We start from the raw sequence: 25570 nt of genomic DNA, 5'->3' as shown, positions 1-25570 counted from the left end.
CGCCAGCGGGTTGGGGTGTCGAATTAACCTGGTTCGGTGTCGGGCGGCAATGGTGTTTATGGAGTCTCCCACAGCAGGGACATGTAGCTCTGTTCGTATATCCCGGTTCCTGATATACCACTCAGCACCTGTAATACGCCTTAGGAATCTGGCTTGGAAGGCTTGTATCCTTCGCAGATGCGATCTGGCTGCAGTGCCATATACAGCCACTCCGTATTGCCAAATCGGTGCCAGTAGGGACTGGTACAGGCGAGTCTTGCACCTAAAGCTCAGCTTCGATTTAGGGCCTGTGAGCCAGCTAATGCGCCTGGCAGTGTTTTCCAATTTAGCCCTAATCTGCTTGATATGTGTGCTGAACGTCAGTCTCTTATCAAGCACCAGTCCCAGGTATGTGTGTTCCACAAATTGTGGCAAAAGCTGGCCGTGAAGGAAGACACCTGGGCATGTGCTTCGCTTCAGGGTGTATGTGACCACCGCACACTTCTCCGTATTGATGGCCACATTCCACCTACAGGCCCAGTTTTCAAACCTCTTGAGGAGAATCTGAAGTTTATCAGTGGCACTATAGATGCAGCTGGATCTAGCCAATACTGCGGTGTCGTCTGCATATGTAGCAGCACACGCACGCTCAGAGCTTAGATGAAGCGGGGCATCATGAGCGAATAGATTGTAGAGCGTGGGTCCTAATACGCTTCCTTGAGGGACACCAGCTCTGATATTCCTGGTGGAGGAGGCAACTCCATCCTGCACCACCTGGAAGCTCCTATCCTTGAGGTAGCTGCAGATGATCTCAAAGAGCTGTGGTGGCAGGAGCTCTTTGATCTTGGACAGAAGCCCCTCGTGCCAGACCCTGTCGAAAGCCTGCTGAATATCGAGAAATGCAGCCACGACATACTGGTTCCTTTGGTACCCCTCGACAATAAAATCGACGACTCGGTGGAGCTGTTCAGGAGTACCATGTCCTTTCAGAAATCCGAACTGGTGTCTTGGTATCGCCTCGATGACTTCAGGTAGCCTCTGGATCCTGTCAAGTATGCACCTCTCGAACACCTTGGCAAACGTGGGAAGGAGGCTGATCGGTCTATAGTTGGCTACGTTGTTGCAGCATTTCCCCTTTTTGTGGATCATTACCACGTTTGCGTTTTTCCAGGAGAGCGGGAAGTGTCCGAGTCTTAAAGCAGCATTGTATACCAGGACCAGGAAGAGGAGTGCCTTAACCGGAAGGAGTTTAGCAACTCTATTGGTGATGCCATCCGCTCCTGGCGACTTCCGGTTCTTCAACTTCCTGATCCTGGCCCGCACTTCTGGAAGCAGGATCGGTGAAATGGGAGGCGTCATTTGGTGAGGTATTTCTAGAGAAGCACGGACCTTTTCCGTCCTTTCCTGAGAGGATGTTGCAAAAGGGGTAAATCGCTCCTCCAGACTTTCGGCGAAGGCTTCCGCTCGGTCCTGTGGTGACTTTGCCCAATTTCCATCCGCTTTTCTCACAGGAAACTTGGGGGTTACTTGCCTTTTACTCTGCCCGGCAAGTTTCCAAAGCGCGTAGTCCGTGTCCCTGTCTGGTGTTGCCTCCTGGAGCTCCTTGTCAATGCGCTCCTGACGTAGATCTCTCAGCAGCTTCCTGACCCGGTGTGCCAGTCTTCGGTACACCCTCAGCACCCTGGCTTCATGCGTCCTGGAGTATTCCCTCCTGAGCCTGTGTTTGGTGTCAATCAGTGCCCTGATTTCCGGTGGTAGAGAAAAGCGGGGCACAGAGTGGCGGCTTCTGTCCGGGGGCATTGCGAGCTCTGCTGCAGCCTTGATTTTATCCTCCAGAAGTATGGCAGCGTCATCTACGTCCTCGGCAGAGTTAATCTCCATATGCAGGTGTATTGAGTCCTCCAAGGTTCTTTTAAACATCCTGACGTCAGATCCGGGGGGCAGGAGCGTCCTTCTTGGCACATAAGCGCTTCCTGGCAGGTGTAGATTGACTATGAGTGGGATATGATCCGAGCTAAGCTCAAAGGATTCATTAATAGTCAGCCGACGTCCATGGAGTCCTTTAAGTAGGGCGAAATCCAGAGCAGAAGGGGTTCTGCCGTTGCAGGGAAAGCACGTAGGTCTGCCAGTGGCCAGGATTTGTGTGTTCGTGTTATCCAGGGCCTCAACCAGCATTGTGCCTCGCCTGTCAGCTCGGAAGTTGCCCCAGTTGCGGTGCTTGGCGTTGAAGTCTCCTCCTAAGATGGCTTTATCTCCACAAAGGTTAAGCAGAGCCTCAAATCCATCACATGTCCAGGTGGGGCGAGGGGGAAGGTAGACCGCTGCCACATCCAGATCTCCAAAAGGCGAGTTGAGAGTGATCATCGCCATCTGTGCCAATCCCAGGCGTATCGGGTTGTGCTGAAAGTAGGTCAGTCCACTTCTGACCAAAATCGCATCTCCACCTCTGGTTACAGCACCAGGGAAGTCAGCTCTATGGAGGAAGTACCCAGGAATGTTGAAGAATACTCCGTGTTTAAGGAAGGTCTCAGACACAAGCATAATGTCAATGCTATGTCTTGAGAGGTACACCAGAAGCTCCTCTCGATTAGCAAGGAGACTTCTGGCATTCCATATACCCACTTTAAGGGTCCCCATGGATAGTTGGCATTCCTCTTTTCAGCTCTCTTACAACAAGAGATATCGTAGCTAAGGAGGAAGCCAATTGGTCCACTAGAACAAATAATTATATATGCCCAAGATTTAATTCGCTGTGCTCGAATAGGGAATTCTTCACTAACGCTATCCGTCTGTCGAACAATCTGCCATATAGAATTAAGACAATTAGGGTCGCAACTCAGACAAAATTTCAAATTAAAGAATATTTAACGCAAAATGTAATGTAAAATTAAACGATACATATCTAGAAGAAATTATAGTAATAAGTAATAGTTATATATGTATGTGTCTATATGTGTTAAAATTAAGTATATACATATATAAACTTCTGTGACTAGTGCTACAATTATAAGTGTAAACATGCTGCGCTATAATAATAAATAAAATGAAATTAAACCAAAGGTTAGAAGTAAAAAAAAACAAGAGCGAAATCTAACTTCTGACCGACGAAGTTTGTATATTTTGCAGATTTCAATAAAATCAAAATTAAATATATATTTAAATTTTTACAGGTTTGCAGTTACAGTCTTACATTTACAGCTTTACATGTTTTTCTACATCTGGCAATCGTTCCTATGCTAGCTATATATATAGGGGTCCGATTTTCAAAAAATTAAAAGCGATATTCTGAATAAATAAAAGATAGTCATGACTCAGAGGAGATACAACTATGTTGAAGGAAAGCGAATTAAACTTTTTTTTAATTTCCCGATCGTTCCTATGGCAGTCCCGGTCTGGTGACAATGCGACTCATATGATCAAAATTTAAAAGTCAAGGCCGAGGCTAACATAAGTTCGCTAAGCGAAAAACTTCCTTTCACGCAATCCAATTATTTTTGCAATACAATTGTTTCGTTTCGCTACTGCTAATCGCCGGTCCCTTCGTTAACACATATTTATGTTTTTATTGGATAGATTACTTTCAGAAAAATATTTGCTTGCTGATTATTAATTTTTTATGCATGCACTGCTTGTACTGTCATTTAGCCTTAAGAAATGTTTATAGTTTTCAAAGATAATTTTATAATGAGCTGAACAAACTTATCATTGCCTTCATACAACATAATTCCCCTTTAAAAGCTCAGTAACGAAAATGGGGCCGTTTGTAATAAATTTATTTACACATACCGTGGCCAAGTTAGAGAGAGAGCATCTAGACATTATTGAAGGTGATTTGACTACTGCAAATCTTATTTATATCTGTCCATTAGTTCTGCATTAGAGTACAATAGGATGTTTACAAATGTCTAGCATCGAGGAATGGCCAAACTTTTATTTATTGCACAAACGGAAAATATTTTTAATCGGCGCAGTAGTTTTTGAGTTTGTTCATAAGAAACATGCATACATTCATACATAAATAGAAAAATAAAAGTATTTTCTTTATAAAGTAGTATGATGAATATATTATTAGTGATCTAAATACAATCTAGAAAGGTATATAAACATCGTGCTGAAGTTAACTTCCTTTCTATCAGAGATAATCAATCGTTGGATATAGTTATTTTATACGATTTTAAAATAACGTTTTTTTAAATTCGACCAAAAACGATATACATAAACATTTTATATACTATCTTTTATTATTTTTCCTTTGAATCGACCAACAAGGATCAATTTTGTACCCTTGTAGGATATTATAATTTAGCAGAGCCTACTAAACAATACGGCATCTAGTATAATAGAGCTTCAGACCAACTTAATTGAATCTATTCCTGAAGTAAATGTTAGGATTCTAACTTTAATCGGAAAATGGGGCTTTGATGGAAGTACGGGTCATAGCGAGTACAAGCATTTCTTTTGAAACGGTGATTTAGACGACAGAAGCTTATTTGTAACATCCTACGTACCTCTCCAACTGGTTACTGAAATATACAATACAATAATTTGGAAAAGCCCTCGGCCATCATCGACTCGTTACTGTCCACCTATCAAATTTTAAATTTCAAAAGAAAGAGACCGATAAGGTGTCGAAAAACGAAGTAGAATGTTTTGAAGCAAAAATTAACCAATTAAAGCCATAATAATTAGGCGTCTCTAATAAAAAAAATTCTTATCACGCATAGCTTGCATCTTACTATGGTAGATAGAAAGGTGTGCAACGCAATCAGTGAATCATCCTCGATATACATAAACATTTTATATACTATCTTTTATTATTTTTCCTTTAAATCGACCAACAAGGATCAATTTTGTACCCTTGTAGGATATTATAATTTCAGTGAGAACTTTGAAACGCAGTGAAGGAGTCATATCCGACCCTATAAAGTATATATATTCTTGATCAGCATCAACAGCCGAGTCGATCTAGCCACGTCCGTCTGTCTGTCTGTCCGTTTCTGTGCAAACTAGTCCCTCAGTTTTAAAGCTATCTGAATGAATGGTATATATATATGTCGGATATTACTTTGAAATGCTAGATGTAATGTCTATTTGCAAGTCTCCAAGTGTATCGAGTATGGAAATAAATAAAGAGTAAAAGAATTAACAACAAGAGAATAGAAAGAGAACCTAATAAGAAATAGCGTGGTAGGGAAGAAGAGAGTATTCCTTACCGAGTGTGGCGCAATGACGAGTAGAGAAGAACGAGGAAAGTAGAGAAAGGGAAAAGTGCAAGTCAGTTCGAGCGAAACTGACGGAGAGAACGGGCGAACTGTCGAAATCATTGTGACTCACTGCGCTACGCAAAACGAATAGGAAGCGACAATGGCCGACAAAGCTGACCCCCCATCTCCTACATCAGAAGTGGGATCACCGCCCCTATAAGACAACCCGGATAATGGCTGGCGCACACTTCTAGAAGCGCAAAGCAAAGTGATTGCAGAACTTCTAAAAGCTGCACATTCCACGTCGACGCCTGGCACACGCGCCGTTTCTACAGTGCTACCATTTTTCGACCCCGAAGCTGCCGACGCAGACGTAGCAGCATGGTGCAAAACGGCGAACATGATTTTATCTGAACATCCGCAAGAAGGTGCATCCTTGGTAATGACGCTCAGCAAGTCGCTTCACGGTAGTGCATCGCAGTGGCTATCGCAAATTTGCTACCCTGGGATGAGCTGGACACAATTCAAGAAATTGTTCATGGAACGCTACGAAGGCAACGAGACGCCTGCAGCAGTGTTGCTAAACATGCTGAAGGGACGCCCAAATCCCGAAGAACGCCTCTCCGTGTACTCCAGCCGGTTGGTAACATCGCTCTTGACCAAGTGGAAAGCAATGACACACGAAGAAATTGCTGTATCGTTGGTACTAGCGCATACATCACAAATTGATTCCATGCTGCAGAGTTTAGCGTTTACAAAAAATCTAAAAACACGTGCGGAGCTACAACAACAATTAAAAGCTCATACGTTCGCCAGGAAATCTGAATACTCTGGAATGGAGCAAGGCCCGGAAAAGAAGAGATTCAAAACGCAAACGCCGATAAGATGCCATAGTTGTGGAAAACTCGGACACAAAGCAATGGAGTGCCGCGAAAGGAAAGCAGAGGAAAGAAGCGAGACGAGATAAGCCGTTAGCAATAGCAGAAGGGCCGTGACATGTTATAGGTGTGGCAACATTGGTCACATCGCATCAGTGTGTACGAAGGGGACAGCATCACCGAATATAACCATCGAAAGGAGAGTGGACATGTGTGCGGTACTTCAGCCTAAAGGAACTGCAATACAATTTGGTGAGCGCTTTCCATTTTTCTTCGATTCGGGTTCCGAATGCTCGTTGGTGAAAGAAAGCATCAGCGAGAACCTGGCCGTAAAGAGATGCCATAATTTGGTAGTGTTGAGAGGCATAGGCGACAACGTTGTCAAAAGCAATTTGGAAATTCTGTCCACCGTACAAATTTCAGGATTTAACTTTGAATTATTGTTTCACGTAGTTGATGAAAATTGCCGTAAGTATGACATGATAATTGGACAAGATATTTTTCAACTTAGTTTTGGAGTTATGTTAGAAAGTAACAAATTCGATATTTATAGAATTCCAACTGTACATAAATAAAAAAAAAAAAATAAATAAAACGGTTCAGAGGCCGCCGTATCACCTCAGTGAGAACAAGAAGCAAATAGTAAGGGAGAAAATTCAGCAAATTTTGGAAGCAAAAGTGATAAGACCTAGTTGTTCTCCTTTCGCTAGCCCAATGCTTGGTTGAAAAATTAAAGTAGTGAAAGATTGTGCATTGATTATAGCAAACTGAACACAAATACAGTATCCGATGAATATCCTTGCCATTTATTTCGGATCAGATTGTTCAGGTACCTATTCATCCGGATTTGATAGAAAGAGCTGCATTTGTATCCACGGATGGTCAATGTGAGTTTTTAGCAATGCCTTTTGCTCTGAAGGATGCGTCTTCTGTCATCATCTTTTATTTATTTATCTAAAGCTAACAGATAGTTTTAAACTAAAAGCTAACTATGGGTAAAGAGCCATAGCATCTAAGGCCTTCGGCTCTTGTCTTCATCATGCAATTGTTAAAGCGCTTGGGGTTTATTATAATTTTTTGCGATGGTTTACATGGATGACGTGCTAATCATGGCAAATTTGGAAGAATAGGTTTTCCAAAGACTGAAAATTGTGTTACATGTGTTGACTGTACCAGGGTTATCATTTAACGTTGCCAAATGTGGGTTTCTCGAACCTACTACGTAGTATCTGGGCTATGAGGTGCGAGACTAGGAGAATTTAGACCCAATTCCTCGAAAATCCTTACGTTAAAAATCCGTCCTTTCAATCGGAATAAGTAGGGACCGTCGTAAGACCATTTATTGAATTGGCGTTTATTTTTTATAAATTTGTGCTTTTATTCTCTCAGATCATAGCACAGATTCTTCAACTTCAAGTATCTTTAAATGGAATGACGATTTTCCGAAATTAGAACGAACATTTTTAATATAGTTGCAAGTAAGTCTGTGATCGTCGTTTGTTGATTCTGCTGATATGACACAGCCGCATTAATTAGAGACTTCATTAAAGATTTGACAGCGCTATAGCGTTTTACACAAGTGCGAGCAAGACGACTATATGGCGCTCTAAAGCATTAGAATAATGCATTAGCTACTTCATTGGAGCGATAATCGATAGATCTACATATTATATACTAGATACTCGATAACAAAATACGGGTTTAATGAAGAAAATTGTAATTGAAAAATGTATTAGCCAGCTCATTGACAGTATGGTCTCACAATGAGATATTTATTTTTATATAATTTCGCTGGTTTTTTTAACTGAAAAAATATTAGAAAATTAGGAAAAATAATATGTTTTGCGGTGGCAAGGTTCTTGCGCTGTAAATTTAATTTAAAATTTTTTTTTGGTAATAATTAAAAAAATTTTAAGCATCATAGGTTAAAAACACAAATTTAAAGGATTCTGCATTTATTTATGCAAGAATACTTCGACGAGGAATTCAGAAATTCATAATAATACGCCGCGAATGGCGGCCGTTTTTTTTGTTTACCTTTTACGATCGGTGTGACCGCAGTCGTATTACCAAAATAATCCAAGCAAAATCCAAGCAAAATTCAAGCCAAATTACACAAAATTACACATATAGTGGTCTCTTTCAAGGTTCTAATGAAGTAGCTAATTAATGAAAACTGCATTAGTGTATCATATGGGCATTCGCAACATGCGATAGAATTAAATACGGATATAGGCTCTTGTGGATATGGTGCAATGTTGGGACACTTGATCAATGGCGATCCTTATGTTGGAGGAGTATTTTAGTGAAACTATATTCCTTGTGGAGTCCAAATACCATTTATATGAATTGAAAATTTTGGCTGGCGTAAAATTAGTCTAACATTTTTGGCATTATTTGCTCAGATAAGAATTTGTTGTCTATACCTATTGTAATTGTAATCATTGCAAAAAAAAAAAAAATTGAACTGAAGTGCATCATCGATGAGCATACTTCCAATCGTGTGCATTTGGAATGAAGTATAGGGAAGGAGAGCGCAAGGCGATTGTGGATTTTTGCCCGGAAATGACGTGACTGATTATATGATAATATAGTTGCAAGTAAGTCTGTGATCGTCGTTTGTTGATTCGAAACATGCGATAGAATTAAATACGGATATAGGCTCTTGTGGATATGGTGCACTGTTGGGACACTTGATCAATGGCGATCCTTATGTTGGAGGAGTATTTTAGTGAAACTATATTCCTTGTGGAGTCCAAACACCATTTATATGAATTGAAAATTTTGGCTGGCGTACAATTAGTCTAACATTTTTGGCATTATTTGCTCAGATAAAAATTTGTTGTCTATACCTATTGTAATTGTAATCATTGCAAAAAAAAAAAAAATTGAACTGAAGTGCATCATCGATGAGCATACTTCCAATCGTGTGCTTTTGGAATGAAGTATAGGGAAGGAGAGCGCAAGGCGATTGTGGATTTTTGCACGGAAATGACGTGACTGATTTCAACTTCAGTGAGTAGAGCTAAGGTGATGAAGAAGCGTGTGGAGTTAGAACAGAAATCTTAAATGACTGACTGATCAATGTCAGGATTGGAAATTATTGACATATTGTGTAAACTTGATTTAAAATAATTAATATTGAATTGTGCTAAGAAAATGGGTTTTGAAAGATACATGGAGATGTGAGGTGGTGTTGTCTGCCAATAGTGTCCCTTAAATTTCGTTGGTCGGTTATTAAGCAAGAATATGTATTTTGGTTGAAAGAAAGGTACTCAGCAAGATTTATCAATATTATTGGATTTTCGAAATTACTAAGTATGTTTAAAGAATGTTGAAAGTTGTATCATATGTAAAGCTCTAAAGTAGTCATCTGCGTGGATACCAAGTCCGCAGAGGTGATGGCAAGATGCTCTTGGCAAGGTGCAACTTGCGGCGATCTGCACAGTTAGTAGTGCAACCAATGCAAGCCCTTAACAGATGCAATCGGACACATCCTTTGGGCTTGGTACTACCACATGACACGGAGAAAAGTATAGACAAAGAAAAATTTTAAGTTATGTTGGAAGAGCACTAATATTGATAAGGCAAGATCGATTTAAAATGGAATAAATTGTTAAAAAAGAGAAAGAAAAGAAATAAAGAGATAAGAATATAAAGATGGAAAATGAAGAGGAAGAACAGCACCAAACAGAGCTGGGTACGAAGAGGACAATTTGTCATTATAGAAAAGCTTGATGGTGGCCGATGTGTTTTGAGATATCTGTCAAGTAAGCGAACTTTTAAGTATGCCCATGAGCAGTTGCGTGCGATGCCTGTTGAGGTAGATGCAGATGGATGCGAGAGATCGCCGACTGAGGCACTCGTAGGAATGAACGCGAGAGATCGCCGACTGAGGCACTCGTAGGAATCACTGCGAGAGAACGCCGACTGAGTCACTCGTAGGTGGAATCTTTATAAGGCTATATGGGTCTAGAGAGGCGCAAGAGGTGTGTGTGAGCGTTGCAAAGTGTGCAGCAAGAGCCTGACAAGAGTTCGGTACTGTGGTATGCACGTGTGGTAGCCAGACGATTGAACTTGAGCGGAAGAGAACGTGTACTCTAAATGGTGCGTTAAGGAATAGCCTGCTAAGTCAATGTCTGATGGAATGCATAATTGATATCCAAACTGTTGAGTTTGTGCGGAAGAGAGCCTGTACTCTGTGGTTACGAAAAATTATCCATATCCATATGGCCATAAATTGGCCATAATTGATATCCAAACTGTTGAGATTGTGCGGAAGAGAGCCTGTACTCTGTGGTTGCGAAAGATTATCCCGCCAAACTAACATTTGTAGACACTAGAAGTGTAAGCTAATTGGTTTTGGTTGTCGGAGATTACTTTGAAATGCTAGATGTAATGACTATTTGCAAGTCTCCAAGTGTATCGAGTATGGAAATAAAGAAACAGTAAAAGAAGTAACAACGAGAGAATAGAAAGAGAACCTATTAAGAAAGAGCGTGGAAGGGAAGAAGAGAGTATTCCTTACCGAGTGTGGCGCAATGACGAGTAGAGAAGAACGAGGAAAGTAGAGAAAGGGAAAAGTGCAAGTCAGTTCGAGCGAGACTGACGGAGAGAACGGACGAACTATAGAAATCATTGCGACTCACTGCGCTACGCGAAACGAATAGGAAGCGACAATGGCCGACAAAGCTGACCCCCATCACCTACATATATGATATATACATAGATATAAAAACGGCCTTCACGGCCGGCACAAACCACAGCGACCGCGGGCGTCACGGCAGTGTCAAAAAACTAAATACCTCCCTCTCTCTAAATTGTATTCTGATAGTTTTTCGTTTGCATCCCAGGTGATTGTGTTTACCGAAACCTGGTTAAAGCCGGAGATTCTCAGCTCCGAAATTTTTCCGGGTAAGTACACAAATTATAGATTGGACCGTCTTTCCCAGCGAGGTGGTGGAGTTTTAATTGCCGTTGACTTCACCCTTATTTCCGAACTGGTTCAAATTGACGATCTCACAGGTATTGAATTTATCTGTGTAAAACTATTATTTCCAGGTAGTTTTATCTATATAACTTGTTCTTACGTTCCTCCATCTGCTGAAGAGCATATTTATTGGAAACACCTTTCGTCAATTCAGGCTGTTTCCAACACGTTTACAGATAGAGACCAACTAATAACTCTAGGAGACTTCAATATACCTGGAGCTCGTTGGTCATCAGATGGTACGTCTAATGTCCTCCAAACTGCGGCACAGCATGACCTCATAGATGGTTTGCTTGACATTTCGTTGTCCCAAGTTAACCATGTCGTAAATTCTTTAAATCGCCTACTAGATCTGTGTTTCGTCTCTGATCCTGTAGGTGTAAACTTAACAAGAGTCGATCCATTGACGCTTCCCGAAGACCCTTACCATCCTACTTTCGAAGTGACCATCGATTTGGGGACTGTCGTAAAGACCAAACCTGATTTGAGTTGCTCAGTGACTAAAGTTCGCTGCTTTCGTAAAGCAAATTTTCAAAGGCTAGATATCTTGATTTCTGAATTTAATTGGTCTGAACTTTACAGGTGCACTGACATGGCGTCCGCCGTGGATATTTTTTACAGTGCCATGAATGCGTTCTTTGCATCGTGTGTTCCGTTGACCTATCAGTCGGTGTCTAGTAAACCACCTTGGTTCACTAAAGAGCTGACACGCATAAAAGAGGTTAAGTCTAGGCTTTATAATCGTTATAAACGTACCGGTTTTCCTACTGTCCATTCAAGTTATCTCATTGCTCGGTGGAATTTCACCGTGCTTAATGCGCAGTGTTATAAGAGCTATTTAACTCGCTGTAGGGTTCAGTTCACGCAGGACCCCAAACCGTTTTATAACTTTGTTAACACTAAGCGAAAACCCAATTTACATCCTTCATCGCTTTCGTTCAAGAACGCTACAGCAAACTCTGATCAGGCCATCGCCGATCTCTTTGCCGAGTTTTTCAAAACTACGTATTGTTCCTCAAATAGCTTAGATTAGACTTACTCTTTTGATTTGCCCAAGTCGAACCTAATTTTCAGTCCTATTTTAACCGAAAGCTCCCTTAGTTCGGATCTTCATCGTGTAAAACCAGTTTATTCACCGGGTCCCGATGGAATACCAGGCTGCGTGTTCAGGTATTGTGCCGGAGCTCTGTGCAATTCCCTTCTGAAATTGTTTACCTTATCTTTAGAAACCTCAGAATTTCCCCTTATTTGGAAGGAATCATTTATCATTCCTCTCCACAAAAAAGGTAGCAAATCGGACGCCAGCAACTATAAAGGAATCTCTAAGTTGTCGGCAATTCCAAAACTTTTCGAGAATGTAATTACTCCCCACTTGCAGCATATATGCAGATCCGTAATTTCACCATGTCAGCATGGTTTTATGAGGCGAAGATCGACCACTACAAATCTCCTGGAACTCACCTCCTTCGTTATTAGAGGTTTTCAACGTAACTTTCAAACCGACGTGATTTACACAGACTTCAGTAAAGCTTTTGACTCGGTTAATCACTCTCTTCTTGTAAGGAAGCTTGACTTAATCGGGTGTCCTGTCGATCTTCTTAAATGGATTTTGAGCTATTTGAGTAACAGAACTCAAAAGGTTCTGTTTAAAAATGCTCTATCCAAATTCCTCAGAGTCACTTCTGGCGTCCCACAGGGTAGCCACTTCGGCCCCCTGATATTTACATTGTTTATCAATGACCTCCCGCTGGTTCTAACGAATTCTAGAGTACTTATGTACGCTGATGACGTTAAGCTATGCTTGCAGTATAAGGACAGCTCTTGCCAGTCAGACCTGCAATCGGATCTTAATAACTTTCAAGCATGGTGTCGTGCTAATTTATTACATCTCAATAGTTCTAAATGCAAGCTGATGACATTTTCACGTGTCACTCCCCAGTCTGCCACATATATGCTAAATGATAGCGCTCTTGAAAGAATATATCTTGTTGCTGATTTAGGCGTTCGCTTAGACCCCAAACTTTCGTTCTCTGAACATATTTCGTGCATGGTTAATAAAGCCAAAGGCATGCTCGGTTTTATTAAGAGGTGGTCGAAGGAATTCGATTCCCCTTATATAACGAAGACCCTTTTTACTTCCTTTCCGTCCTCAATTCGGAATCCATATTAACCGTATTGAATCTGTACAAAAGAACTTTTTACTTTTCGCCCTCCGTGGCCTACCTTGGGATGCTGATGAGAGGCTACCGTCCTATTCAAGTAGACTCCTATTAATTAACTTACCCTCCCTAGCTTACAGTAGAACGATGCTTGGTGTCGTAATCCTTCATAACCTAATAAACGGTGATGTTGAGAGCCCCTTTCTTTTAGGGCAGCTTAACTTCCACGTTCCCCGACTAACATCTAGAACCCTTATACCTTTAGTAGTAAATCTCTGTAGGCGGGAGTTTGAAGTACATGAACCCTTTAGGGTTTTATGTACGGATTACAACCGCCTCTCTGATATTATAATTCGTAGCGATAGCCCTTCTGTACTAAAAACTTTAATACTTGTTGAGTTAGCTCGTAGTGTATCACCGTAATCTAATTTTGCATGCGTTCTTATTTATTTATCGTAGTTATTATTTAGTTACATTATATTATATTTTTTATATTTATTTTGCATGCGTTTTTACTTAATTATTATTATTTTTATTATATTATATATTTTTCCCCTTATTACATTTTATTTTTGTTCTCTTGTAACTTTTCCTCGTTCTTTTCTTCCTTCATTCACCGCGTCTATCTAGTTCGCGATTCGTTCCGTACGTCAAATAATAAAAAAAAATAAAAAAAATATATATATAGATATGGATATAGATATATATATATATACATATATATATGCCTATATATACCGAAATTTTCTAGAAAACTCATATGGTAATGCAATTTTGATATATATATTATATACATATATATATATTCAAAGCTACACTTTTCATATAATTCTGACATTAACCTTAAACCCTATACAGATATTGAACTTACCTTGAGAACTTCCTCATTTCCCTTGGCTTGGTCTACCTCATTCTCGTAGTAATTTTGCATATCTTGCATTTCTTTCTGCATATCTTTTATATATTGGCTTTGCTGACTTAGGTTGTCTTCGAGGTTTTCCGAAAGGTGTTCTGCCTCGCTTGCTTTATGTTCTAATTTGTTAACCATGCTATCAAGCTCCTCAAAAACTTTGCATTTCTTTCGCAATGCATCGCGTTCGGACACAATTCTTTGTATATTGGTGACATCATTTTCACCGGAGAATGAAGGGATCCCACCAAAATGCATTGTTGAGCATTTCTTTAATATTTCATTCTCGGCTTGGCGGAGTAGCAAAATTTCTTTAGCCATATCATTTATTTTTTTTTGTAGGTATTCTATATCACTACTTTTCTCAGGATCGATTTTTAAACTTTGAAGTTCGCACCGCAACGATTGCTTTTGAAGTAGGCACTTTAAATTTGCATTCTCTGCCTCTCGAATTTTAAAAGCTGTGTTTAAATCATCGACAGCCTTTTGTATTTCATTCAATTCACTTTCGTCTTGTAAATTAATTTTTTGAGCGTCAGCCAACTGTTTGATTTTTATTCTTAGGGCCTGGCTATTTTCAGCAGTAAATCGTTGTGTCATAAAACGCATTATTTCCGGGTTTTCATTTTTGTCTGTAATTAAATTTTCGTCTTCATAATGATTTTCTAGAATATGATTCTTTATCATTAGATCCTGCAATCGGCTAATTGTTTTATCAGCCGCAGCAATTAAACTGTCTCCTAAAATCAGATCACTGCCGAAATGATTTTCATGATCACTGGGAATCGTGTTTCCTGCGATAGGACCTATATCACTACTTTGTCCAGAAACCGGTATGTTACAAGCAACCAGATCCGCCACGAATCGAGACTTTTTATCTTCATTTGCAGACCAGGACCTGTCATCGACAGTAGAAAGATACGTTTTCAGCTTTATGCAAGTTTCGGGGCACTCAAAATCAAATATCTCGTTCTTAAATGGAATATGAAAAAACTCTTTTTGCGTAGAGTATGCCATTATTATGCGAGTATGGTTTTATAAGTTGCAAATATTTGACACACAAATTTATCCCAGTCTATTAAGTTGTCTAAAAATTCTTTTAAAATGTTTCGACGAAAAATTTTAAAAATATAATTGTACAGACATTTTCAGCACAGACTACTCCTACTAAAAATAAAGTAAATTTGGGTTATCTGTCAACTGGTAAAAAGTCAATTTTATTGGCATTAACTCCAATTGTTCAGGTATTTTCTTATAGGTGAGGCTAAATGTTGGCACCTACATACTTTTAAAATTTGTATCAGAGGAATAGTTGGTAATTTGTTTTTATTAATATTTATAAATTTGTATTTATTTATTTATTTATAATTAAGAATAGCAAATAAATCTATATCCTTACCTCTAACCGGATAAGGAGTGTTTTTTAACGATATGCTCCGTCTCACATCAAGTAATTCACTGAATCGAAGGCTTTGCTGAAATCTGTAAAGATAACATCGGTTTGGGTATTATTTTTAAACGCGTTTCTAATGACAGCAACAAACCCAAGGAGATTTGTAGACGTTGATCTGCGTTTCATAAAGCCGTGCTGAGTAGTAATTAAAAATTCGAATAATTTGAGAATCGCACTAAGTTTTTCTATACCTCTATAGTGTGCAATATTAGATTTACTGGCCTTTTGATGAAGGGGAATGATAAAAAATTCTGTTCTGATATTATGAAGAACATCATCTTCTCTGATTTCAGGTATTAAAATGCAATTGGAGTGCGGTAGTGGAAAAGAATAATCTGAGTTATTATCGAAATTAATTTGTGAGTATGTAGTCTGGAAGAATTTTCGAACAGGTTCGCTATATCAGGCTCATTGGAAGCGGAGGCATTATTGAAATGAAGACATGATGGAAATTGTTGAGATTTCCGTTTTAAATTTACGAAAGCCTAAAATGGCTTAGGGTTAGCCTGAAACTCAATTTTGAACCGACTTAAGTGGTTTCTGTAACATTCATAATTGTGTGTTAAATAATTTGAACGAGCAGTTAAATATCTCGAAGGGTCGACTTGGATACAAGTTTGACTATACTTCTTAAAGAGTGTGGATTTTAAATTTTTGATATAAGAACGCCGACAAGAAAACCAAGGGGGCTTATGAGAAACATCTGGTGAGGGAAATGAAGGGACATACATGTAAAAACTGAGTACATTGTGTCATAGAACCGCTTTACGATGTTTGAGGGACCTCTGTGGAGTTTAAGAAAGTCCCATCAGTTAAGGATAAGTGTTGTTTCATTTCTGTAAAAATAGCTTTTCGAAAGCAACGAAACGTTGTAGGCTCAGCTTCCGGACACAATAGTAATGGAGTGGAGGCTTCAAGGGTTAGCTCTAAAGTGGAATGATAGGCGTCTTTAGGACTGGAAAGAGGGTCGATTCTAGTCAGGGCCGGATTTACACAAAGTGCTCTCGGTGCTTAGGCACAGGGTGGAAAATTTTTGGGGGCGGCAAAATTTGAAACGAAAATCGAAAATTTTTTGTCAAAGAAAAATTTTTTGTAACAAAGGTGGTATATACGCGAGGAACATATTACGTTATTACTGTAAATTTCTGAAATTCCGACGATTTCAGTTATTTAAATTCAAATTACGCGCCTTAGTATACAACGAATAAATTGCCCTCACATCAAGGTTGCAAAAGGTTAATATCAGCTTACCTGATATGATTGATGACTATCGTGGACTGATCAAAGTAGTAGCTGATACACGAATTCGACATTTATGAAAATAAAGCGTTAGAAATATCAGAAAGTCAAGAGTACCAGACAACTGCGTCTAGAAGAAGAAGAAGAAAGTTGCAGGCCGATGAATTGCGAGATGGAGATTTTCAATTGTCAGGAAGGGATCATTTTCGAATCAATACTTTTAATGTCATTCTTGACAATCTCGATTCTGAATTGCGAAGAAGATGCCAAGCATATGAAAAAATGCAGGAAAATTTTTCAGTTATCACTCAATTTGGCGATTTGAATTCCTGCGAAATTCGTAATAAGTCGGAACATCTAAGAACAATTTATACCTCAGATCTCGAATCTTCATTGAATGACGAATTGGTGCACTTCCATGCGTATTGCTCTGAGAAAAAATTAGAACATGATTCACCATCCAAGCTCTTGAAACTCTTGAAAAAGAACGACTTATATACTGAGTTCCCAAACTTAGAGATAGCATATCGTATATTTATGACATTGACGGTGACGAATTGCAGCGCAGAACGTTCATTCTCAAACGAGTGAAAAACTATGTTCGTTCAACTATGACAGGCAGTCGGCTAAATAGTCTAGCGATTCTGTGCATCAAGTCGGATTTACTTGAACGCTTGGATTGTGATAAATTAATTAATCAGTTTGCGGTAAAGAAAGTCAGGCGTGTTGGCATTTGAAAAGTGTATCAGAAACGCATTAAGTCCATTGTAATTCATTCATTCATCCATTCATTGAATTGAAAATTTTCATTATCAGACAATTTTATTTCTTTTTTGGATAATGGATCTTGACGACGGTTAAACAATGCAAAACATAATTACCACACTTTGCCTTAATTAACCCATTCAATCGAAAAATTGAGCATTTTTCTAAACGAATAATTAAATTTATACCTAACTCTGTAATAATTAGATAATAGGGTGCACTCTTGTAAATTCAACGAAAACGATTATAAACATTTATAATTATCTCGTATGTTGACTTCAAGTTTTATTTCCTTGTAAAAAAGCCTCATGCAATTATTCCCCGACTATGAAACAATAAATAAGTTGAAAATGAACGTCTTGAATCAATTTCATCTCCTAATAGTATACCTAACGATTTCATTGACACTTTATTTAGGTATAATTTGAAATAAATAATAAAGGCGGCATTTTACCGAAATCCGGCCCTGATTCTAGTGACGTAGGCATTGGGAAACACAGAGACAAAGATGAGGTCTAAGATATTATTACTGCAGTTCCTAACGAAATTTAATTGTTCCAATGATAGGTCATAAAATCGTGGGGTGAGGTGGGAACAAGAACACAAGAAATGGAGAGCAGATTGAAATCACCCTTGACAATAAGGTGGGCATTAACAGTAAAGGAAGAGTGAATTTTTTGAATTAAGGATTAATGGTGCAGATATATATCAGTGTCGGACCTCGGTGGAATATACGAGCATGAAACATAGATATTATGCGGATTCAGATTAAATCATAATGCTGAAATTGTTTTTGTTGCGTGCCTCAGGTTCAGTACCAGTGGAAATAGTTGCCCCATTAAGTACAATACACATTGGGCTGCGGAGAAGTGAATACGCAAAGAGTTCTTTTCGTACTGATTTTATTGGATATTGAATGGGGTTTATATACATGTTTTTGGGTCAAAGGATATTTACTTAGGTCTATTTTTGGGTTACATTGGTTTATACTATAAAAAAACATAAACAGCTGGATACAGCCATGTGAACTACTTAGATAACTAATTCCTGCGAAGTCTGCATGCAACTGGTGTGAAGTGCGTGACCGATCGCGGAATTCCGTTTATGGCCCGGAATAACACATGTGTGCCGGGTGTCGCGAGTTTACCGAGTTTGTTTAGGTAGATGGGCAGCGACCAAATGCAATCTTATCAATAAATTGCTGGTGGCAGCTGCGAGCAATTCTCTCCTTGACGAAAATTATACAGATATAATAATCGTGAACCTGGATACGAACCGCCAGAAACTCTAAAGTACAATCAGTGTCCATTTTAGAAATCGATTTAGAAACAAGATCGGACTTAACCGCGATGACAACACCACAGCCAGTATTGGACGATCACGTCTATAGATGGTATAGTTCCATGAAAAAATTTCGCAGTCAGACACAGAGGAGTTGAGCCATGTTTCTGTAAAAACATTTACATTGCACTATGGGGAACCTGGCCATTTTTATGGTATTAATAACTTAAACTAAGTAATATATTTCGAAACGATTTTTTTTTATTGTTATGGACCCCATAAGAAATGTTTTTTGGAAAAATAGGCGTGGTTCCGCCCTCGTTTGACGTTTTTTTGAAGTGTGTATAGTGATTTTTTTATAGCAAACACTATTTTTTTAAACATACATAATACATTGTCTTTATTTTCAAGCTCTTCGTCAGATATAAAATAAAAAACGTCATTTTCATCTTCAATTTCTTCATAATAGAGGTCTAGGCCTTCAAACTCGCATGCTAAGAGGCTAATGTCTTCCATTTGGCACACAAATGATTTGACACACTAATATTCTTTTGTAATTAACTTGACTAAATTTCAAGAATTGTTGTTTTTAAAAAAATTACCTCAGAGGCACATATAGAAAAATCGCAATATATTAGTAAGACACGCACAGATCAATATATTAGTATATACAACACATAATACTTACCCTTACGATTGGTCTCCAGCAAAACTTTAATCAAAAATTGGTTCTACTTGTTATGTGCGAACTCTAAAAAAAGGAATAAACAAAAGAAAAAATATAAAAAATTGTTTACCAAAAGCCAGAAGATGATCGGTATGTCCGATAACCGGTCATCGACGACTCGTGAGTCCAGGGAGTCGGGCAACTGAGTCCAATATGGAACTGGTTCCTTAAACCGGATGACTCCCAAAAGGAACCAAAGTTTGAACCCGAGAAATTTTGAGTGGTTTTTGGGATTAAGAGAGGCTTAGGAAAAAAGGCAAAGGTGAAGTAGAGGGCGAAAATCCGTGGCAGCAGGCGGTTCAGTGAGCAGAAAAATTACGTAATTTATAAAAAAATCGAGTTCCTACCAGTGAGTTGCAATAATATATTCTAGTGTGAACAAAAATGCTAGCCTAATTAATTATAGCATATTCCGGAGTGAATAATCCTGGACCAGGAACGCTATTTGGGAAAAACAGGAAGATTAGCCACCAGGAAGAAGACGACTTTTCGAGGAGAAAAATTGGCCACTCCTTTCTGGGTGGCCACAGGTTTTTATCCCTAAATATAATTATAAGAACAAATACAACCGCCAGCAAAAAAAAAGGAAATGTAGCTTACAGAAAAATATAAAGTAATTTAAGTCATATTTATTCCACATATCCGTTAATTCATCTAAAACATTACTCGTCATATGATTGTTAATTAATATTTATTAAATTATTTATTTATGTATTTATTTATAAATGTTCCTTGTATGAAGTCCTTCGGTACCGTGGGTAGGATATTTCTATGTTAGAATTCAAGAAAGAAAAATGAAAATATAGTGAAGTGATCGAAATGAAGTTCGAGTAGACAGTCGTGTTGGGGGGATGTGATGACTTGAGCAGATACGATCCACTATAGAAATTTGGGAGATGTGTCGGAGGATACACTCATGGTTGGGAGGGACTCCAAGGACTACGGATGAGCCAGGTAGTCCAATCCAGAAGTTCCAAAAATCCGTTGCCAAAATGTTAGCCGTTGTCCAAGTTTGAAATTCCGTTTTGTTTTTGTTGTTGTGTCTGCTGAGTGATATATTTGTGGTCGTTCCCCTCCTTGAGAGAGACTTTGCCTAGCCGGCAACGAACGCGCGAAAAGCTGGACATAACATACTTTTGAGTTTCAAAGTAACCAATAAAAATAGCTATTTTCAAGCACGTGCTTTTTGGCTAAAACTGCCGACTTTAACAGTCGCTAGTCTTAACAGTGCACTGTTAATTAACATTTCCGCATTTTCTTTTTTTTTTCATTTTACAGAGCCCTATATTTTTAAGATATTAACATAAAAAAAACTTATTTAAAGGTCCATTCTGGTTAGTTGGGCAAAAAAATAGGCAATTTTCAGGATTTTTTTTTTCGTTTTTTTTTTTTAATTTCTTAACTTTTTTGTTGATAAAAATGTTTAAGCTATCAATATAATTGTAGCCTATGCCATGAACACGTTAATTACGCGTATTTAAAAAAAAAAACCATTAAGATTCGTTAAAAATTGACTGAGATATTATGGTCTCCAGCCCGAAAAAAATAGTTTTCCAGAAAACGCGTTTAATGTTTTATGTTTGCTCTGTAGCTGCTTTGAGTCGGCCGGTTTGGAGGCTCATAACTTTTTAACTATTACGTATTTCGATTTGCTCTTTTAGTATGATATTTTACACACTTAGCGCTATCGAAAAATGCAAAAAAAAAATCGATTTTTTTTTTCAACTAACCAGAATGGACGCTTAAAAGTTTGAAAAAAAGACTAAATACCAAAAAAATTGCCAAATTTCCCATAGTGCAGTGGCCGATGATGTCTCCCGTTCATGGAGATGAATTCTGCTGTTCGTCTTTTGTTATATGCTAGCCAGCTTAGCTTCGATCTTCTGTGATCTTTTTTCATTGCCCATTCCTTGCTGACTATGCGTTTGAAATGGTCTTGAATATCCGATTGGACTGAGATCAGCAAAACTAGAATATCTGCTGCATTTGAGCTTTCCTCTGGCCAGTTTGTCAGCTTTTTAATTTTCGGGGATGTCGTTGTGTCTGGGTACCCAGACAGTTTGTATCCTATTGTGTTCAGCGAGTCTGCTTAGTGCTTCTTTGCATTTGGCCACTATTGTGGCTGCTTGGCTGTCCGAGTATATCCTTATCTTGGTATTCTAGAGGTTTTGCTTTAGTGGGAGTTCAACTATTTTCAGTATTGCAAGAATCTCCTGGAATACCGACATCGACCCTGGGAGGTGGGAGGACTCTTCTACTCCCCAGTTCTCGGCAAAAATTCCCGCCCCTACTTCGCAGCTCATTCTTGAGCCATCTGTGTAAAGTCATACCTAATCTGCTCTAATCTTTCCTTGTAAGGTATGTAGTGGTATATGCTTTGCCGAATCGCTGTTCGGTTGTCATTTAATCTGTGTCATCTGTTACCTTTTAGTTTATCTCGTCTAGGATTCTACAGTGCCAGGTGTGGTAGTTCTTCCAGCTATGGCTTGCCCTCAGGTGTATGGCGCTTTGGACTGCTGTGTTACTGATAAAATGCTTTCTTTTTGGGATTCAGTTTAGAATAGCATTCAGGGCGGGTCATGAGCTCAATGTTCAATCGTTCTATTCTGTAAGTGTAAGTAAGTGCTGGTTACCATGCAAATGCTCCGTATGCACAGTGGTTCGGCTTGTATGGAGCTGCGGCCATAATTACTTCTAGATGTGCTATCGCTATGAAACTTTCACCAAAAATCAAGAAAAATGTTTTAAGTATACCCACAAAAAATTGGCCATATTGCTCGACTATATCATATAGCTGCCATAGGAACAATCCGTTAAAAATCAACATTTAGTATGAAAAACTTTTTTGTTTTTCAAAATATCTTAACCAATTTTACAGATTATATGTTTGGTACAGGTTTATATATTCCTACCAACTTTGGTTAAAATAAGATCTCTATATCTTATAGCTCCCATACAACATTTTTATTAAATTTTTTTTTTTCAAGACCTAACTTTAATTTTTTAATTTTTGATCTCTTAATGAGAACTTTGGAGAAATATAAGTGCCCAAAAGTAAAAAAAAAATATTCACTAATATATTGTGTATTAAATTTGTCCAGCAACAAACGTACACAGCTTAAGGGGGGGTAAGGTTAATTGGGTGCAAAACTCACTACTTTTCAAAAAAAATGTTGTGAGCGCATTGAGCGAAATTCTGAGCGAAAAAATATCGCTCAAAAAATGATCATTATTTTTTGATCGAACTTTTTTCGCTCAAAATAATAATTATTATTCTTTGAGCGATAAAGTAAATATAAAATTATAATTATTAATGGCAAGCGAAATATATTAAAATCAATAGATAATCATTAATCGTTGATTTTTATTTTTTCACTTATAATAATTACGTGCCCAGATTAAAACAAATTATATTGAGACGTTCCGTTTCTACTTTGACGTACATGTCGAAACAGTACTGTTGAAACATCATCAATTGATACGCATAAAATGTCATAGAGCTGACCTTATTCCTATCTTCTCCTAAAAATTTTAGGCTAAAATTTGAATTCAAAATTAGTTGAGAATCAAAAAGAAGTGATGACTTTTAAACAAACCTGTCGTTGGATTGACAAATTTTTTTGATTTGAAATCAGTGGAGAGCGATCTGATCAACAATATTTTTTGTTTTGTTATCCGGTGCAAAAATAAATAATGATGACGGCTTTCCCACACGCGAACAGGCTACGTATAGCTGGCCATGTGAAAAACATGGATATTCCAGATTAATTCCGCAGACTTCCATCGATTGGCCTTGCGGTTTATTGATTGTCATCGCAATCGTCAATCGAACTGGGAACTGAATCCTCTTAAATTGGAATGGAAGATCTGTTGGAATAATCGGAATTCGTGGGATAAGAACTTCCTCTCCTTTAAATTTGCCCTTGCATATGGCGCGGACTTCCAACATAAGTAGCTGGGAGATTGGTCAAACAACCTATGTTGGCCGCGTGTCCTTCAGTAGCGATGGCGTCACGCAAGTGAATGTACTCATCTGACCGCAACTTCGACTGATTAAAACGAATGAAATTGAGACGTTCTGTTTTTACTTTGACGTACATGTCCACGCAGTACTGTTGAAACAAACGGCGGTATCTTAACAGATGATTGTCAACATCTAGTCAAATCATCAATCGATACGCATAAAAATTCATAGAGTTGACCTTCTTATTCGTTTCTTTTCCTAGAATTTGAATTCAAACTTAGTTGTAGAATCAAAGAGAATTGATGACTTGTAAACAAACCTGATGTTGGATTGACCATCTTTATGTTGAAGTGATACCCATCTTTTCCACGACAGAACATCAACGGGTATTGAAGAGCATTATATGACCGATGAGTCTCATAAACTCGCTGCAATTGGCCATTATCCCGACGCTTCAAAACAATATCGCGTCATTCCACATTCTCGCCAAAAATCACCACTGCGACTTTATTGATGGTGGGAGCATTAAATTGTCTTGCATGGCTACCAGTGGGTCTTTTTTGCGCTGATAATGATTTTGTGTTCGTCATAATGCATTATATTCAATGCAGTTCATGCTCATGCAGAAGATTTTGCAATTGTTCGATAATTTCACGTTTAGTTGCAGTAAAAATTGCACAGCGGTGATTTAGTTCAACTGCCGAATCACCAATGAAATAGAACTGAAGGAATTTATTATCTTTGTTTTGTGGTGGTAACAAAGCGCCCGCTCGTTGGTAAATTTGCCCTTGAATCTGAATGTTGGGATGCAATTTCAAAAAAATGGGAGTTGTTCATTTTAATAATAAAGAGACGCCGTTACCTTATAACTTGGATTGTAGCCTGATTGATGAAAAACCTCGACTCCAAATGACGTAATTAAAAAGCATCCGTTATATTTTTGTGCAAGCTTTAGGAAACTGTTTGATTGGGCTGAATTTCCATATAGTAGCGAATACAATGGCCCTGGTGGGTGAGCCAAAACGGGCAATTTAATTTTGCCACCTGCACAGCATAAGCCGGGGGTTTCCAACCGAAACTTCGGTGCATTGCAATGCTGACATACAACAGACAATGAACCAATAACAACGCAGGTAAGATCCTTGTAGGATGTTTCAGGATTGTATGCGAATGCAGCGCGATTCAAGTTTTCATTTGCGGCTCGTCTTTCTCTATTATTATGTCGGGCTTGAGGTGATCTTTGTGGAGCGCGAAGGTGTGCCATTTGGGCACGTATCGATGCATTTATTTCTGTACGTTCCTCATGCGTCTGACTATTACGGGAATTCTGAGTACTTATTGCTTGATCGTCTAACAGCAGGCATTACTTCCAATTGGTAATGCTTCGTTAGCTCGATTTTTTTGTTTAAATATTTTTTTACCGAGTTCATTGATACACAATTTCAACGCAGCTATGATCTTTGTAGGGTGTTTCAGAATTTTACATACAACAGTGTGTCCATCTGTTGAGCCGCTAGCGACTTTTCCAGAAGGACTTGCCAAAATTTTCTTATTTAATAACCTTCATCTGGCAATTACAAACAACTGAAAAAAATTTGAGCCAAATCGGCCCAGCCGTTCTCTTGTGATGCCATTAGTAACATTTTTTGTCTCCATTTTTATATATATAGATATCGTTGTTTTCTTATTTTAATTTTAAAGTAAATTCATCATACGTTATAAAAATGTTAATTAAAAGTGAAAACCCCAAATAAATTAGAAGTCTTCATCTGCTGAGTTTTTGTAAGAAACTGATTTTATTTTATTCAAACCCTAGCTTATATAGCTAACATGAGAATGTACATTGTAGATCTTAGTTCTAGACCCACGCATCGGACAGTTCCCGATCGTGAGAAATATTCTAAGCGATAAGGGTGCACATGTCAACCCGATCGTAAATATCCTAAACAAACCCAGACCGCTCACAGGAGGTCATATTTCGGGTTACTTGTTACATAGGCTCAAGTGGCGGTTTCTTATAG

The 25570-nt window shown here is 38.5% G+C and overlaps 1 protein-coding gene across 1 annotated transcript in view; it reads right to left on the bottom strand.

Moving 5' to 3' along the window:
* Positions 1–15273, bottom strand: part of CCY (Coiled-Coils Y) — a 291810-nt gene extending 276537 nt beyond the window's left edge. Inside the window, exon 1 of the mRNA XM_070288137.1 lies at positions 14082–15273. Within this exon, the coding sequence (XP_070144238.1) occupies positions 14082–15137 (1056 nt within the window). The 5' untranslated portion in view covers positions 15138–15273. The remainder of the gene's footprint in view (positions 1–14081) is intronic.
* Between the last annotated feature and the right edge of the window lie 10297 nt (positions 15274–25570).

Source organism: Drosophila kikkawai, chromosome X (genome assembly GCF_030179895.1).
Source record: "Drosophila kikkawai strain 14028-0561.14 chromosome X, DkikHiC1v2, whole genome shotgun sequence".
In the NCBI taxonomy this organism is placed as follows: Eukaryota; Metazoa; Arthropoda; class Insecta; order Diptera; family Drosophilidae; genus Drosophila; species Drosophila kikkawai.
The sequence above is the reverse complement of the archived record's forward strand: the minus strand, read 5'-3'. Positions and strand labels throughout refer to the sequence as shown.